Source organism: Bufo bufo, chromosome 5 (genome assembly GCF_905171765.1).
Source record: "Bufo bufo chromosome 5, aBufBuf1.1, whole genome shotgun sequence".
Taxonomy (NCBI): domain Eukaryota; kingdom Metazoa; phylum Chordata; class Amphibia; order Anura; family Bufonidae; genus Bufo; species Bufo bufo.
Window position 1 is genome coordinate 279,877,865 of NC_053393.1, and position 17,211 is coordinate 279,895,075.

At 44.6% G+C, this 17,211-nt stretch overlaps 1 protein-coding gene across 6 annotated transcripts in view; it reads right to left on the bottom strand.

Moving 5' to 3' along the window:
* Positions 1-17,211, bottom strand: part of TMEM245 (transmembrane protein 245) — a 946,795-nt gene that overhangs the window by 510,811 nt on the left and 418,773 nt on the right. For all 6 annotated transcript variants that reach the window (XR_005778944.1, XM_040431820.1, XM_040431819.1 and 3 more), the window contains one exon: positions 13,096-13,200. Coding sequence is in view for 5 of the 6 variants with exons in the window: in XM_040431820.1 (XP_040287754.1) it covers positions 13,096-13,200 (105 nt within the window). In the remaining variant the exon portion in view is untranslated. The remainder of the gene's footprint in view (positions 1-13,095; positions 13,201-17,211) is intronic.

The window sequence follows — 17,211 nt, forward strand, 5'->3', positions numbered from 1 at the left end:
CCGTCCGGCATCTGAGACGTTTACCAGCGTGAAGTGCCTGCGCGTCATCCGGTTACCTAGTGACGGGTGACGCTCAGACACAACTTCCGGCAGCCTAGGCAATTATGTGACGCGACCTTCCGGTGGAATGGAGCGCATGGGAACGGCGTGCGTTCCACCGGGAGAGGGCGGGACAATAGGGCGGAAATAGTTGGAGGCGCTGATTTTAAAAGGCGACACAGCAGTGTATACTGTGTCTCCACACTGCTGGCATCTTGTAGTGAGGCAAGGCGAGGGTACTATTGGGGACACTTCCCTATACCCCGGAGGGCGTGCACCACTGACCGTCCATACCGCTTTGTATTTACAAAGAAAGAAACTCTCTGCTGAAGCAGTAAGTTACAAATGCATACTTAAGAATGTTACTTGGATGCATATGAAATTAAGCATATTTAGTAATTGTGTTTTTTGCACATTTACTTTGTGTTTTTATAGAAACCCTCTGACTTCAGTAAGCCCCTGATGAGTTTCATCGTTATTGGAACGAAACATGGCGTGTAGGGCAACACAGTGAGGGAAATCACAGGGAATAGGCCCCATTTAGGGACAGGTTCCGTATGGGGTCGCCCCTGTCGGGGCGGGTGCTCCGTGTCGCTGAGGCAGGTCTATGAGAATAGCCCCTGATCATCCATATAGGGAGGGCTCTAGACCAGGGCATTATAGGAGTGTCCAGATTGCCATATTATCTGAAGCAATTCGGCCAGATTGTTACATTATCTGAAGCACCTTGGCCACCAATGCCTATACCACACAGGAGTACTACGCCACCCACCATCTGGTGAATCGTATGTCTACCGGACGGGGTAAGATCCACCCATTATCATTATTCTCTTACAGACGATTCTGGATGGTGGCAATACATGTGTTTATATGTGTGTATGTTATTTTGTTCATTGTACCACTGCAACCACCAATGCTTTTAGTGTTATTAGAGTAAAAGTTATGTTTTAAATATACCCAGTCCACATGTGGTAAATACATTTATTGGAGGTGTGACATATCTCTGCATATATATACCTGGTGCATAGAGATACATTACTGTACACTGTCCAACATGTTAAACCTCAGCGTATACGAGGTACTGACACTAACAATGGTTATGCTAAAACAGTTAACCCCTTCAGGACCCTGACATTTTTCACCTTAAGGACCAGGCTGTTTTTTGAAAATCACTTTATGTTGTAATAACTTTGGAGCACTTCTACTTATCCAAGCCATTCTGAGAATGTTTTCTCATAACACATTGTACTTAAAGAGGACCTTTCACCGATTATTACACTATGAACTAACTATACAGACATGTAGAGCGGCGCCCGGGGATCTCACTGCACTTACTATTATCCCTGGGCGCCGCTCTGTTCTCCTGCTATGTCCTCCGGTATCTCCGTTCACTAAGTTATGGTAGGCAGAGTCTGCCCTTGTTCTTCTGTAGCGCTGGCCAATCGCATTGCAGAGCTCACAGCCTGGGAGAAAATAACCTCCCAGGCTGTGAGCTCTGCGCTGTGATTGGCCAGCGCTAGAGCAGAACAAGGGCAGACTCCGCCTACCATAACTTAGGTGACTGGAATCTCCGCCTACTATAACAGTGAGCGGAGATACCGGAGGCCATAGCAGGAGAACGGAGCGGCGCCCGGGGATAATAGTAAGTGCAGTGAGATCCCCGGGCGCCGCTCTACATGTCTGTATAGTTAGTTCATAGTGTAATAATCGGTGAAAGGTCCTCTTTAACGATAGTGGTAAATTTGAGCTGATAAGTTAGAAACCTGATGCTAACAGCTGTAAGGTACTGATGGCGGTTTATGGTCCATTTTGGTGGTGACAGGTTCCCTTTAAGCATCTGGGGTCTAGTGGACATAGCCTTATGCCTTTCACCATACTTAAGAAATACTTATATTTAACCTCCTGCCGTCACACTAACGCAGAAAGGCGTCAGTGCGGCGGCACTCTCAGGTCTCAGCGACGCCTATTGGCGTCATCTCGTGAGACCCAAGATTTCGCGTGAGGGCGCGCGCGCATGCGCGTTCACAGCGACGCGCAGCTGAGAAGTTAAACTACAGCCTGCCAGCGATGATCATTCGCTGGCAGGCTGTAGATGTTAAATAAATCGCATCAGAAAGGTATATTAGACGCTGTTTTGTTAACAGCGTCTGATATACCTGCTACCTGGTCCTCTGATGGTCCCTTTTGCTTGGATTGACCACCAGAGGACACAGGCAGCTCTGTAAGTAGCACCAAGCACCACACTACACTACACCCCCCCCCCTGTCACTTATTAACCCCTGATCACCCCATATAGACTCGCTGATCACCCCCCTGTCACTGATCACCCCCCTGTAAGGCTCCATTCAGACAATCCGTGGATCCGCAAAACACGGACACCGGCAATGTGCTTTCCGCAATTTGCGGATCCGCACATTGCCAGAACTATAAAGAAAATGCCTTTTCTTGTCCGCGGACAAGAATAGGACATGTTCTAAATTTTTGCGTAATGGAAGTGCGGACCCGGAAGTGCAGATCCGAGCGGGACACAGTCTGTCCCCATAGAAATGAATGGGTCCGCAATTCCGTTCCGCAAAATGCGGAACAGAATTGCGGACGTGTGAATGGGGCCTAAGGGTCCCTTATCACGCCAGTTAGTTAGCTACTTGTTAGGTAGTTAGCGCCCAGCCCACCGCAATCACTGATTAGTCGCTGATTAGCGTCATCGCTGTCGCTAATCAGCACTAGTACTATATAGTATCTGTAAGTGATCAAGACTGATCGCAATTAGATCTATATCAGTACATTAGGGTCACCTTAGGCTCTACAAAAAACGCTGTGTTCGCCCGATAAGGCCTGATCTTGTGCGCACACTTGCGTTCAGTCTGCCCCACCGCAGTGCCAGAGTTTTTTTTTTTCTGATCACTGCAAAAACACCTTAAAATCGCTGCAGCGCTATAAAGATCACTTTTGAGGGGCATGGCGAGTTCATAGAAGATTTTTTTTTTGCCACAAGTTAGCGGAAATTTTTAATTTTTTTTGTTTTTTCTTACAAAGTCTCATATTCCACTAACTTGTGCCAAAAAATTTAATCTTACATGAACTCACCATACCCCTCACGGAATCCAAATGCGTAAAAATGCCCTGTGAAATCCTAAAGGTACTCATTGGAATTTGGGCCCCTTTGCGCATCTTGGCTGTAAAAAAGTGTCACACATGTGGTATCACCGTACTCAGAAGAAGTAGGGCAATGTGTTTTGGGGTGTATTTTTACATATACCCATGCTGGGTGAGAGAAATATCTCTGTAAATTGACAACTTTGTATAAAAACAAACACACAGGATGGGTATGTGTGAAAAGACACCCCAAAACACATTGCCCTACTTCTCCTGAGTACGGCGATACCACATGTGTGACACTTTTTTGCAGCCTAGGTAGGCAAAGGGGCCCAAATTCCAATGAGTACCTTTTAGGAGGGCATTTTTAGACATTTGGATTCCAAACTACTTCTCACGCTTTAGGGCCCCTAAAATGTCAGAGCAGTATAAATAGCCCACAAGTGACCCCATTTTGGAAAGAAGACACCCCAAGGTATTCCGTGAGGGGCATGGCGAGTTCATGTAAAATTTTATTTTTTGTCACAAGTTAGTGAAATATGAGACTTTGTAAGAGAAAAAAAATCTAAAAATAAAAAATCATTTTCCGCTAACTTGTGCCCAAAAAAAAAAAACTTCTATGAACTCGCCATGCCGCTCACGGAATACCTTGGGGTGTCTTCTTTCCAAAATGGGGTCACTTGTGGGGTATTTATACTGCCCTGACATTTTAGGGGCCCTAAAGCGTGAGAAGTAGTTTGGAATCCAAATGCCGAAAAAATGCCCTGTGAAATCCTAAAGGTACTCATTGGAATTTGGGCCCCTTTGCGCACCTAGGCTGCAAAAAAGTCTCACACATGTGGTATCGCCGTACTCAGAAGAAGTAGGGCAATGTGTTTTGGGGTGTGTTTTTACATATACCCATACTGTGTGTGAGAAATATCTCTGTAAATTACAACTTTTAAATTTTTTTTATACAAAGTTGTCAATTTACTGAGCTATTTCTCTCACCTAGCATGGGTATATGTAAAAATACACCCCAAAACGCATTGCCCTACGGCGATACTACATGTGTGACCCTTTTTTGCAGCCTAGGTGCGTAAAGGGGCCGAAGGTCCAACGAGTACCTTTAGGCCTCTTTCAGACGGGCGTTGCGGGAAAAGGTGAGGGTGCGTTACGGGAACACCCGTGATTTTTCCGCGCGAGTGCAAAAGATTGTAATGCGTTTTGCACTCGCGTGAGAAAAATCGCGCATGTTTGGTACCCAAACCCGAACTTCTTCACAGAAGTTCGGGCTTGGGATCGGTGTTCTGTAGATTGTATTATTTTCCCTTTAGTTTCGGAAAGTAGACAGCCCAAGTTATTCACTGAGGGGCATAGTGAGTCCGTGGGAGATTTTTTCTTTTTTTGCCAGAAGTTAGCAAAAATGGAAACTTTATAATTTTTTTTTCCCTCAGAAAGTGTCATTTTCCGCAAACTTGTGAAAATAATTTAAATCATACATAAACTCACCATGCCCCTCCGCGAATACTTTGGGGTGTCTTCTTTCTAAAATGGGGTCATTTGGGGGGTATTTATACTATGCTGGCATTCTAGCACCTCAAGAAACATGACAGGTGCTCAGAAAGTCCATAGTACCATAGTTTGTAAATGCTTTAACTTTTGCGCAAACCAATAAATATACACTTATTGGATTTTTTTTTATCAAAGACATGTAGCACAATAAATTCTGGCACAAACTTGTATAGAAATGTAATTATATTTGAACAATTTTACCAGAAAAAGTTAAAAATACACTTTTTTTGAGAAAATTGCGGTCTATTTTGATTAATATAAAAAAAACGAAAAATCTCAGCAGCAATCAAATACCACCAAAAGAAAGCTGTATTTGTGAGAAGAAAAGGAGGTAAAATTCATTTGGGTGCCAAGGTGCATGACCGAGCAATAAACCGTTAAAGTTGTGAAGTGCCGATTTTTAAAAAAGGGCCTGGTCACTAGGGGGGTATAAACCTGTGGTCCTTAACCCCTTAAGGACACAGCCTTTTTACACCTTAGGACCAGGCCATTTTTTGCAAATCTGACCAGAGTCCCTTTAAGTGCTGATAACTTTAAAACGCTTTGACTTATCCAGGCCGTTCTGAGATTGTTTTTTCGTCACATATTGTACTTCATGACACTGGTAAAATGAAGTCAAAAAATTATTTTTTTTTGCACCAAAAAATACCTAATTTAACAAAAATTTGGAAAAATTTAGCAAATTTCAAAGTTTCAGTTTCTCTACTTCTGTAATACATAGTAATACCCCCAAAAATTGTGATGACTTTACATTCCCCATATGTCTACTTCATGTGTGAATTGTTTTGGGAATGATATTTTATTTTTTGGGGATGTTATAAGGCTTAGAAGTTTAGAAGCAAATCTTGAAATTTTTCAGAAATTTACAAAAACTAAATTTTTAGGGACCAGTTCAGGTCTGAAGTCACTTTGCGAGGCTTACATAATAGAAACCACCCAAAAATGACCCCATCTAAGAAACTACACCCCTCAAGGTATTCAAAACTGATTTTACATACGTCGTTAACCCTTTAGGTGTTGCACAAGAGTTATTGGCAAATGGGGATGAAATTTGTGAATTTCATTTTTTTGTCTAATTTTCCATTTTAACCCATTTTTTCCACTAACAAAGCAAGGGTTAACAGCCAAACAAGACTGTATCTTTATTGCCCTGACTCTGCCGTTTACAGAAACACCCAATATGTGGCCGTAAACTACTGTACGGCCACACAGCGGGGCGTAGAGTGAAAGGTGCGCCGTTTGGTTTTTGGAGGGCTGATTTTTATGGACTGGTTTATTTACACCATGTCCCATTTGAAGCCCCCTGATGCACCCCTAGAGTAGAAACTCCCTAAAAGTGACCCCATCTAAGAAACTACACCCCTCAAGGTATTCAAAACTGATTTTACATACGTCGTTAACCCTTTAGGTGTTGCACAAGAGTTATTGGCAAATGGGGATGAAATTTGAGAATTTCATTTTTTTGTCTAAATTTCCATTTTAACCCATTTTTTCCACTAACAAAGCAAGGGTTAACAGCCAAACAAGACTGTATCTTTATTGCCCTGACTCTGCCGTTTACAGAAACACCCAATATGTGGCCGTAAACTACTGTACGGCCACACAGCGGGGCGTAGAGTGAAAGGTGCGCCGTTTGGTTTTTGGAGGGCTGATTTTTATGGACTGGTTTATTTACACCATGTCCCATTTGAAGCCCCCTGATGCACCCCTAGAGTAGAAACTCCCTAAAAGTGACCCCATCTAAGAAAGTACACCCCTCAAGGTATTCAAAACTGATTTTACATACGTCGTTAACCCTTTAGGTGTTGCACAAGAGTTATTGGCAAATGGGGATGAAATTTGAGAATTTCATTTTTTTGTCTAATTTTCCATTTTAACCCATTTTTTCCACTAACAAAGCAAGGGTTAACAGCCAAACAAGACTGTATCTTTATTGCCCTGACTCTGCCGTTTACAGAAACACCCAATATGTGGCCATAAACTACTGTACGGCCACACAGCGGGGCGTAGAGTGAAAGGTGCGCCGTTTGGTTTTTGGAGGGCTGATTTTTATGGACCGGTTTATTTACACCGTGTCCTGTTTCAACCCCCCTGATGCCCCCCTGGAGTAGAAACTTCCTAAAAGTGACCCCATCTAAGAAAGTACACCCCTCAAGGTATTCAAAACTGATTTTACATACGTCGTTAACCCTTTAGGTGTTGCACAAGAGTTATTGGCAAATGGGGATGAAATTTGAGAATTTCATTTTTTTGTCTAATTTTCCATTTTAACCCATTTTTTCCACTAACAAAGCAAGGGTTAACAGCCAAACAAGACTGTATCTTTATTGCCCTGACTCTGCCGTTTACAGAAACACCCAATATGTGGCCGTAAACTACTGTACGGCCACACAGCGGGGCGTAGAGTGAAAGGTGCGCCGTTTGGTTTTTGGAGGGCTGATTTTTATGGACCGGTTTATTTACACCGTGTCCTGTTTCAACCCCCCTGGAGTAGAAACTCCCTAAAAGTGACCCCATCTAAGAAAGTACACCCCTCAAGGTATTCAAAACTGATTTTACATACGTCGTTAACCCTTTAGGTGTTGCACAAGAGTTATTGGCAAATGGGGATGAAATTTGAGAATTTCATTTTTTTGTCTAATTTTCCATTTTAACCCATTTTTTCCACTAACAAAGCAAGGGTTAACAGCCAAACAAGACTGTATCTTTATTGCCCTGACTCTGCCGTTTACAGAAACACCCAATATGTGGCCGTAAACTACTGTACGGCCACACAGCGGGGCGTAGAGTGAAAGGTGCGCCGTTTGGTTTTTGGAGGGCTGATTTTTATGGACCGGTTTATTTACACCGTGTCCTGTTTCAACCCCCCTGATGCCCCCCTGGAGTAGAAACTCCCTAAAAGTGACCCCATTTTGGAAACTAGGGGATAAGGTGGCATTTTTTGGGGGACTATTTTTAGGGTACATATGATTTTTGGTTGCTCTATATTACATTTTTGTGAGGCAAGGTTACCAAAAATTGAAATTCTGAAATTTCATCTCCATTTGCCATTAACTGTTGAGAAACACCTAAAGGGTTAATAAAGTTTGTATAATCAGTTTTGAATACCTTGATGGGTGTAGTTTCTTAGATGGGGTCACTTTTAGGGAGTTTTTACTCTAGGGGGGCATCAGGGGGTCTTCAAAAGGGACATGGTGTCAATAAAAAAGGCCATCAAAATCGGCCTTCCAGAAACCATGTCGGTCCTTTCCTTTTGCGGCCTCCCTTTTACTGATACAGCAGTTTACGACCACAAATGTGGCATTTCTGTAAACTGCAGTATCAGGGTAATAAATTTTAACTTTTGTTTGGTTGTTAACCCTCGTTTTGTTACCGGAAAAAACGGATTGAAATGGAAAAGTGCCAAAAATTGCGTTTTTGGCACCGTTTTTTTTATTTTTTTTAACCGTGTTAATCTGGGGGGTTAGGTCATGGGATATTTTTATAGAGGAGATTCTTACGGACGCGGCGATACCTAATAAGTCTACTTTTTTTTACAATTATTTAGGTTTTTGACTATATTATCCTTTTTGATCCAAAAAGAAAATTTTTGGATCTCTAAAGTCTAGGTGTCATTTTTTTATTTATTTTTTATCCGATTATCTTATGTGGGGGCTCATTTTTTGCAGGACGAGCGGACGGTTTTATTGGCTTTATTTTGGGGGCTATATGACTTTTTTATCGCTTGCTATTAAATTTTTTGTTATGTTTGGTGACAAAAAATAATCGTTTTTTGCACTTTTTTTTTTTTGACCGTGTTAATCTGGGGGGTTGGATCATGGGGTATTTTTATCGAGGAGATTCTTACGAACGCGGCGATACCTAATAAGTCAACTTTTTTTACATTTATTTAGGTTTTAGACTATATTATCCTTATTGATACAAAAAAAAAATTTTTGTATCTCTAAAGTCTAGGTGTCATTATTTTTATTTTTTTTTATCTGATTATCTTATGTGGGGGCTCATTTTTTGCGGGACGAGCGGACAGTTTTATTGGCACTATTTTGGGGGCTATATGACTTTATGATCGCTTGCTATTAAACTTTTTGTTATGTAAGGTGACAAAAAAAAATCTTTTTTTGCACTTTTTTTTTTTTTTTTTTTTCTTGACCGTGTTAATCTGGGGGGTTAGGTCATGGGGTATTTTTATAGAGGAGATTATTACCGACGCGGCAATACCTAACATGTCTACTTTTAATAAATTATTTTCATTTTTTTGGGTGTCTCAAGTCTGAGAACCAGTTTTTTTTTCCGATGTCAGTGCTAAATTGGGATATAAATTTAGTACTCCATGGAAGTGTGATACTCCCTGAAGCAACCAATAATGCAGAGGCCCGGATGATCGGGGCACGTGTCACATTGAGTAGTGGTGTCCTTCCGTATCCCCCTCCTGTGACACACTCTGCACCTTTTTTGGGTTCGTCCCTTCTTTCCAGTATGGGGGACCACACCTGGAAAGTGTTGGCCAGGGACGATCCGGGCACCTACAGTTCCCGAGGTACTCCGGCCTGCTCTTTCCCGGTCCGAAAAGATCAGGGCCATGAGGACTGCCTCATAGAACTGCAGGAATGTCCCTGTGCTGCCAGCGCTTCGCGAGGTACCGCGGCAACGGTCCTCAAGCCCGATTGTATCGTCGCCTACAATCGGTATATGGGAGGAGTTGATCTCTCGGATCAAGTCCTCAAGCCATATAACGCCATGCGCAAAACCCGGACATGGTACAAAAAAGTTGCGGTCTACTTGGTGCAGGTTGCCATGTACAACTCTTTTGTACTAACAAAAGAGTTGTACATGGCAACCTGCACCAAGTAGACCGCAACTTTTTTGTACCATGTCCGGGTTTTGCGCATGGCGTTATATGGCTTGAGGACTTGATCCGAGAGATCAACTCCTCCCATATACCGATTGTAGGCGACGATACAATCGGGCTTGAGGACCGTTGCCGCGGTACCTCGCACAGGGACAGGGGTGATGCCGTTACCATGAATTGTGGACAGCATAAGGACATCCCTCTTGTCCTTATACCTGACCAGCAACAGGTTTCCAGTGGTAAGGGCACGGGTCTCACCCCTGGGGATAGGTACCTGGAGGGGGAGGGCAGGGAGGCCGCGTTGATTTTTCCGCACGGTCCCACAAGCGAACGTGGATCTGGCGGCAAGGGACTGGAACAAGGGGATACTGGTATAAAAGTTATCCACGTACAGGTGGTAACCCTTATCCAGCAGTGGGTACATAAGGTCCCACACAAGTTTCCCGGTAACACCCAGAGTGGGGGGACATTCTGGTGGTTGAATCCGGGAATCTCGCCCCTCGTATATACGAAATTTGTAAGTGTACCCTGAGGTACTCTCACAAATTTTGTATAGCTTTACGCCATACCTCGCCCGCTTGGAGGGCACATACTGGCGGAAAATGAGTCTCCCCTTGAACGCAATGAGAGACTCATCAACTGCGACCTCCCTTCCAGGTACATAGGCCTCCATGAATTTGGCCCCAAAGTGATCGATGACCGGCCGTATCTTATACAGACGGTCATGGGCAGGATCACCTCGGGGTGGACATGCTGCATTATCGGAATAATGCAGACATTTCCGGATGGCCTCAAACCGGGAGCGTGTCATGGCTGTACTGTAAAGTGGGGTCTGGTATAGGACGTCCCCACTCCAGTACAGCCTGACACTGGGTTTCTTGACCAGGCCCATATGCAGCACGAGGCCCCAAAATGTCCTCATTTCGGCTGCACTGACCGGCGTCCAGCCACCGGGCCTGGCCAAAAAGGAGCCCGGGTGTTGAGCGACGAACTGTTGGGCGTACAGATTCGTCTGCTCCACCATCAGATTTACCAGTGGGTCACTGAAAAAATGACAAAAAAAGTCATATTCAGTGTAGCCCACTGTGGAAATCTGGATTCCTGATTGGCCTACAAAATCAGGAATCACAGGCTCGTATCGCTCTGGGCTACACCAGACAAGTTCACCGGCAGGGGGCTCCGGTGGATTTAACTGGTGGGCCGGGAAACCAGTACGAGCCCCAGAGCTGCTCGTACCAGGCTGGGCCACAGGGTCCCTAACATGGCGGTCCCCTTGCTCCGCCTGGCGGCGTCTCCGCCGCCTTGGGGGCTCATCATCATCGCTAGATGATGAGGAGGACGCGGATGACAACAGGAATGTGGGGTCATCCTCATCCTCACTGGGACTCTCGGAGTCAGAGGCAAGCTGGGCGTATGCCTCCTCGGCCGAGAACGTCCGGCGGGCCATAGGGGAGTGTGTGTCTGCGTGTATATGTGCGTGTGTGTAACTCTTTATTTTGTGTGCGTGTGTGTGGGGGCACGGGTGTTCGCGGACTTAACCCTAAAACTAACAGAAAAAAAAAAAAAACAACTAACTAAAAAAAGGCCAAAAAATGTGGAAAAAAAAATTCAAAACCGCTGATCAACCGTCTGAAGTTGATCAGCGGTGAGGTGTGCGATGCGCTAACAGCGGCCGGACACTAAGTGCCGGCCACAGTCAGCGTACACCAAAAAAGAAAAAAAAAAAGAAAAAAATGCACCCCAAAAAAGGTGGGGGGGGGGGGGGCAGGGAGTGGGGGGGGAAGTGGCAGCACCCCTGGGGGGTCTAGGGTCACACAGCTGTGCTGTGGACCCCAGACACCCTAACTAGGGTGATGCAATAAAAGTTCACAAACTAACTTTCCCTTTTTTTTCCCTGCCTAAACCAAACTTTCCCTGTGCTGTCCCTATGTACCTGATGGGGGGTGCTGGGGCACAGATCGGGTCCTGGGGGCACAGATCGGGTCCTGGGGTGCTGGCAGAGATACGTGCAGGCAGCTCCTCTCTTCTCCGGCTCCGGAACACAAAAGGAGGAGGAGAGGAGCGCCTGCCTCTTTTGAATTTGCCGCCGGACCGCCCACAGACCAATCAGAAAGCGATCCTGAGTAGTGATGTCACCATCACCACTCAGGATCGCTGGATGGTGATTGGTGGAGTGAAATCACACCACCATCACCATCCTGTTCCGGGTTATCGGGTCTTCAGAGACCCGAATATCCCGGAAACGCAGAAAACCGCAGGTCTGAATTGACCTGCGGTTTTCTGCGATCGCCGACATGGGGGGGTCACAGGACCCCCCGACGCATTTGCCCCAGGTGCCTGCTCGATGATTTGAGCAGGCACCGGGTTCCGATCACCGCCGGCCGAGCGGCAGTGATCGGAACCATTCATGACGTACCGGTACGTCATGTGTCCTTAAGTACCAGGACATCATGACGTACCGGTACGTCATGTGTCCTTAAGAGGTTAAGTGGTTAATAGACCGGGCACTACTGGACACGGCAATACCAATTATGTTTATTTTTTATAAGATGGGGAAAGGGGTGCGATTTCTTTTTCCATTTATGTTTTTAGCCCTCCATGGGGGGGTCAGAAAATGTGATCATTAGCTTGCTTACACCATAGAGTGCAGTGGTTTACAAACTAAGGTAAAATTACAATTTTCCTTTTGACAGGAACCTAACTATGGCAGGCCTGATAGCCTTCACAAGGGCCAGGCTTCCATAGCAACCCAACGGCTCAAACAATGTTGTCGCAGGGGACTTTTCTATGACCAGAAACATCTTGCTCCTGCTAAATGATCACCCAGATGCCATGTTAACAATTAACCCTGGCATCTAACATTTGCCATACATGTTAATTTGAATATAAATGAGCTGTCATCAATAAAAAAATATATAAAAAAAAACAGACAACCGCTTTCAAGCATTTGACTGCAAAAGTAGACCTTCCTATTAAGAGCATATTTACACAGCCACATTTTTATTTCATGAGCTGTTTTAAAAAAAGGACAGCACTTGTACCCATACAACTCAATTGGGGTATTCAAATATCCATATTTTTTTTTAAACAGATTCATGTACCTGATTTGAGAAAACTCACTATATATCCTATTTTGGTCTGTTTCTGTTTCAGAGTAGAAATTTCTATGTATGCAAGTAAGAAAAAATGGAATGCAAATGTTTTTGCATACATAAAATTAGGCACGGTTGTATGAATAAGCTCTTATTTGGAAAACATCAAATTCTTTATGAATATTTTTTTTGTTACAAACTTAATCATATCACATTTGAAACAGCAGCTTGTTTGTTTCTGCTCACTCATTACCTATCTTGAATATTATTTTTTTAAGTTATACCTTAAAAAAAATAAAAAATAATTGTATGACCACAGTTATAGTGTGTAGTTACCCAGTGTGTTTTATAATTACTGTAACATTCATTGGATTTCAGCTGGAACAGTGTCAATTGGTCTTTAGTAATTTTACTTCTGGGACCTTCCTTACCAGAATAATTAATTATTTAATAATTTAAAATTACCTTTGCTGTTAAGAGTGAGGCTAAAAGTAGAGTGCCGATGACAAGCAGGAATATAATGAATATGCTTATTATTTTGTCAAGAGTTTTCTCCAACCAAACAATCATCTGCAGAAATTGGGAAAAAATTTGATTCAGAAATATTACATTAATTCCTACTCCGCACTACTGAAATGCAAGTGGTGTAAACACATTCTAAAACTACAGTATGCACAGAAAAGCTGAGCAATATCTAAAATGTCTGGTGAGCAACCACGTTAAGTAGAAGGAAACATTGCAGATAAACAATTACAGTACAGGTGTTCATAACATTAGTAAATTAACATGTACATTGCACACAAAGTTAATAAAGCTATGTTCAATATGCAACCTACATATCCTACGTGCCCTTCCTTACTATTTCTCTTGGCACAACATATCCTGAAAGATGAGACATGAGATGACCAGCCTTTTAAAAAAAACATGATTTTGAAATCCTGTGTTATGAGATGTTTATCTTGTATGGGTTTGCATGGGAAGGGATTAGCTAGCATGTCACAATATTGTATTGAAGTGGATTTATGAGAAAACTGGAGCCCTTAAAGGGGGTTTCCAGGATTACTATGGTTTTTAACAAAAAGAAAAAAAAATGAACTACAAATTACACTGTATACCTAGAGGAATGCATGCATATAGTTTGCCGCCAATATACATTAATTACAATGATTTTCATCAACAATATGAACTCTTTTCCCAGGAAATTTTCCCAGGACATTATGTTACTCAACTTGGAATTCCTATAAAGGGATCTGGCTAATATAATACAAAAAGACAAGCTTTTGAAGGCACGTTAAAATCTTAGATTTTTGACTCAGGAATTTGAGGATTACCGGACAAAATTCAAACTGTATTTTTTTTAAAAATCAAAAAACTGAAATACACAATCCAAAAAGGAGAAAATGGCAGAGGGACTCATTGTACTATGCTTCCGAGAATGCATATAATTGGACTGGAAATCAATATCCACAACCGCCGGTTATAAAGGCTGATAAATTCCCCCCCCCCCCCAAAAAAAAAATAAAAAAAAAATGTTATGTATTAGGGTTCTGAAACCCATTTTTTTTTTTTTTTTTTTTTTTTAGAGAATCCAGTGGACAACTGTAAAAACCAGGAGTCAAAGATTACCAAAAAAGAAAACTCTGCAAGCTCCAAAAATGTGGTAAATATCTCATATTATCTGATACACATACGAAAATTCTAAGGGACTCAATGTTTGCCCTAATGGGAACATGGATTGGTTTCAATTGAACATTTACATCAATTCTTTAGATGTTTAACCCCTTCTACCCCGAGCCTGTTTTCAGCTTCCTGCCTAGGCCATTTTTTGCTAACATGATGTGTCACTTTAAGTGGTAAGAACTTTGAAACACTTTTACTTATCAAAGCCATTCTGAGACTGTTTTCTTATGACACATCGTACAATTTTGTGACCAATTTGGGGTACATACGATTTTTTGATTGCTTGGTATTACATTTTTTTGTGAGGCAAGGTGACCAGAAAAGGTCAGTTTTGGCACAGTTTTTATTTGAATTTTTTATTTTTTTAAGGCATTATATTGTCACGAACAGTGTGTTGGTGGGCGGGTGTCATGGTCTTACCTTCTTGCTGTTCTCCTTCGTTTGACATGTGCTGGCGGCCATCTTGGTTTCTGGGTTTCTTGTAGCCTTCCACCCTGCGGCTCCTCCTTCCCACTGGGAGGAGCTGGATGCCTAGCTCATATATATAGGAGGTCTGTGGCTTCAGTTCCTTGCTTGGTCCTCCTGTGTTCACATGCTTCTAAGACTGCTGCTGCTTCTGGTTCCTGATCCTGGCTTCGTCTGACTACCCTTCTGGTTCCTGACCTCTGGCCTCTCAAGACTCTGCTTCGGTTTCACCATCCGTTTGGACTTTTGCTTTACAGCTTTATTTTCAATAAAGCTTTCTTATTTTCACTTATCTCTTGTTGTACGTCTGGTTCATGGTTCCGTGACATTAGGACCAAGCCATGAATTCTGACGGTACAGGGCCATCCTCGCTACCCATGCTGGTTGCCAGACTTGATCAGCAGGATCACCTGTTGGGTCGGTTCGCTGTGGCGTTGCAAACCCTGCTTGAACGCACGGCTCATTTTGCTTCCTTTGCCGATGGGTCGGTTGTCGCTCCTACTGCCGCTCCGGTTGTTGCGCCAGAGTCTACCCCGACACCTGTTGTTGCGCCTGCGGTGTTTCGGGGTATGTCCGGTTCTGCCCCTCTTCCACAGCGCTTTGGGGGAGAGCCAACTCAGTGCCGAGGTTTCCTTAACCAGGTGGGCATTTATTTCGAGTTGCTGCCACATGCCTTTCCTACTGAGAGATCAAAGGTGGGCTTCTTGATCTCGCTGCTCTCGGACAAGGCCTTGGCCTGGGCCAGCCCTTTATGGGAGAACAACAATCCGGTGGTTGCCGAGTTTTCCGGTTTTGTTGCTTCTCTTCGGAAGGTATTCGATGTGCCGGCTCGTGCTGCCTCTGCTGCGAAGCTCCTTATGTCCATCAGACAGGGTTCACGATCCGTAGCTGAATACGCCATTGAGTTTCGTACCCTGGCAGCAGAGGTGGGCTGGAATAATGAGGCTCTGGTCGCTGCTTTCTCTCATGGTCTCTCGGATGCCTTGAAGGATGAGGTTGCAGCTAAGGACCTACCAGTGGAGCTCGAGTCTCTTATTTCTTTCCTGATTTTGATTGACACCAGACTCAGGGAGAGACCTTCCTTTAAGGAGAGCCTGCGGAGGTCTTCTAACAGATTGGCGCCTACGTTTGCTGTCCCACCCGTGCCTCCCTCTCCTCCCACGCCTCCTGGGGATGACTTGTCTGGGGGTGAACCCATGCAGCTGGGGTTTGCTCGCCTGTCCGAGGGGGAGAGGGTACTCCGGAGACGCGAGGGCCGATGCATGTACTGTGGTCTCGGTGGGCATTTTCGGTTGGCATGTCCGAACCGTCCGGGAAACGCTCGTACCTGAGATCCTGTCGGGGGCAGATCTTGGGTGGAGTCTCCTCGTCCCCGGTTTCCCATGTTGACAAACCACTGATCACTGTTGTCCTCTCCTGGGTCGGGGGCTCGGTGACGACCCAGGCGTTGGTGGACTCTGGTGCTGGTGGTTTGTTCATTGATAGTGTGTTCGCTGCCGCCAATTCCATTCCTCTGCAGGCTCGAGGTTCCCCACTGGCTCTTGAGGCGATAGACGGCAGACCCCTTCTGCCGCCACACGTGACTCATGAGACCCTTCCAGTGGGGATAGCCATTGGTGCCGTTCACAGAGAGTCGGTCTGCCTCCAGGTTATTTCGTCTCCACACTACTCGGTGGTCTTGGGGTACCCCTGGCTCCAGAAGCATAATCCGACTTTCGATTGGAGATCGGCCGAGATCCTCTCGTGGTCACCGCAGTGTGGGGCTAGTTGCATCCATGGGTCTGTCAAGTTGCTGTGTACTTCCTCGGACTCTCTGTTGCCTCCTGAATACGAGGAGTACCGGGATGTATTCGATAAGGTGCGCGCGGTTGCCCTACCTCCGCACCGCCTATACGATTGTGCCATAGAGTTACAACCTGGTGCCGTTCCTCCTCGTGGCAAAGTCTATCCACTGTCGGTAGCGGAGAATGAGGCCATGGAGGAGTACGTGAGGGAGGCGCTTTCACGCGGACACATTCGCAAATCCTCGTCCCCGGCAGGGGCTGGATTTTTCTTTGTGAAAAAGAAGGGCGGTGAGTTGAGGCCTTGCATCGATTACAGGGGTCTCAATCGCATCACGATCAAGAACGCTTACCCGATACCCTTGATTTCCGAGCTGTTCGATCGCCTTAAAGGGGCCACGGTCTTTACCAAACTCGACCTGAGGGCGGCATATAACCTGGTAAGGATCAAGGCGGGCGATGAGTGGAAGACCGCGTTTAACACCAGGACCGGTCATTATGAATCCTTGGTTATGCCCTTTGGGTTGTGCAATGCGCCCGCAGTCTTTCAGGAATTCATCAACGATGTTTTCCGTGACCTGTTGCAGCAGTGTGTGGTGGTCTATTTGGATGACATCTTGGTATATTCTGAATCCATGGAGGCCCACATTCTGGA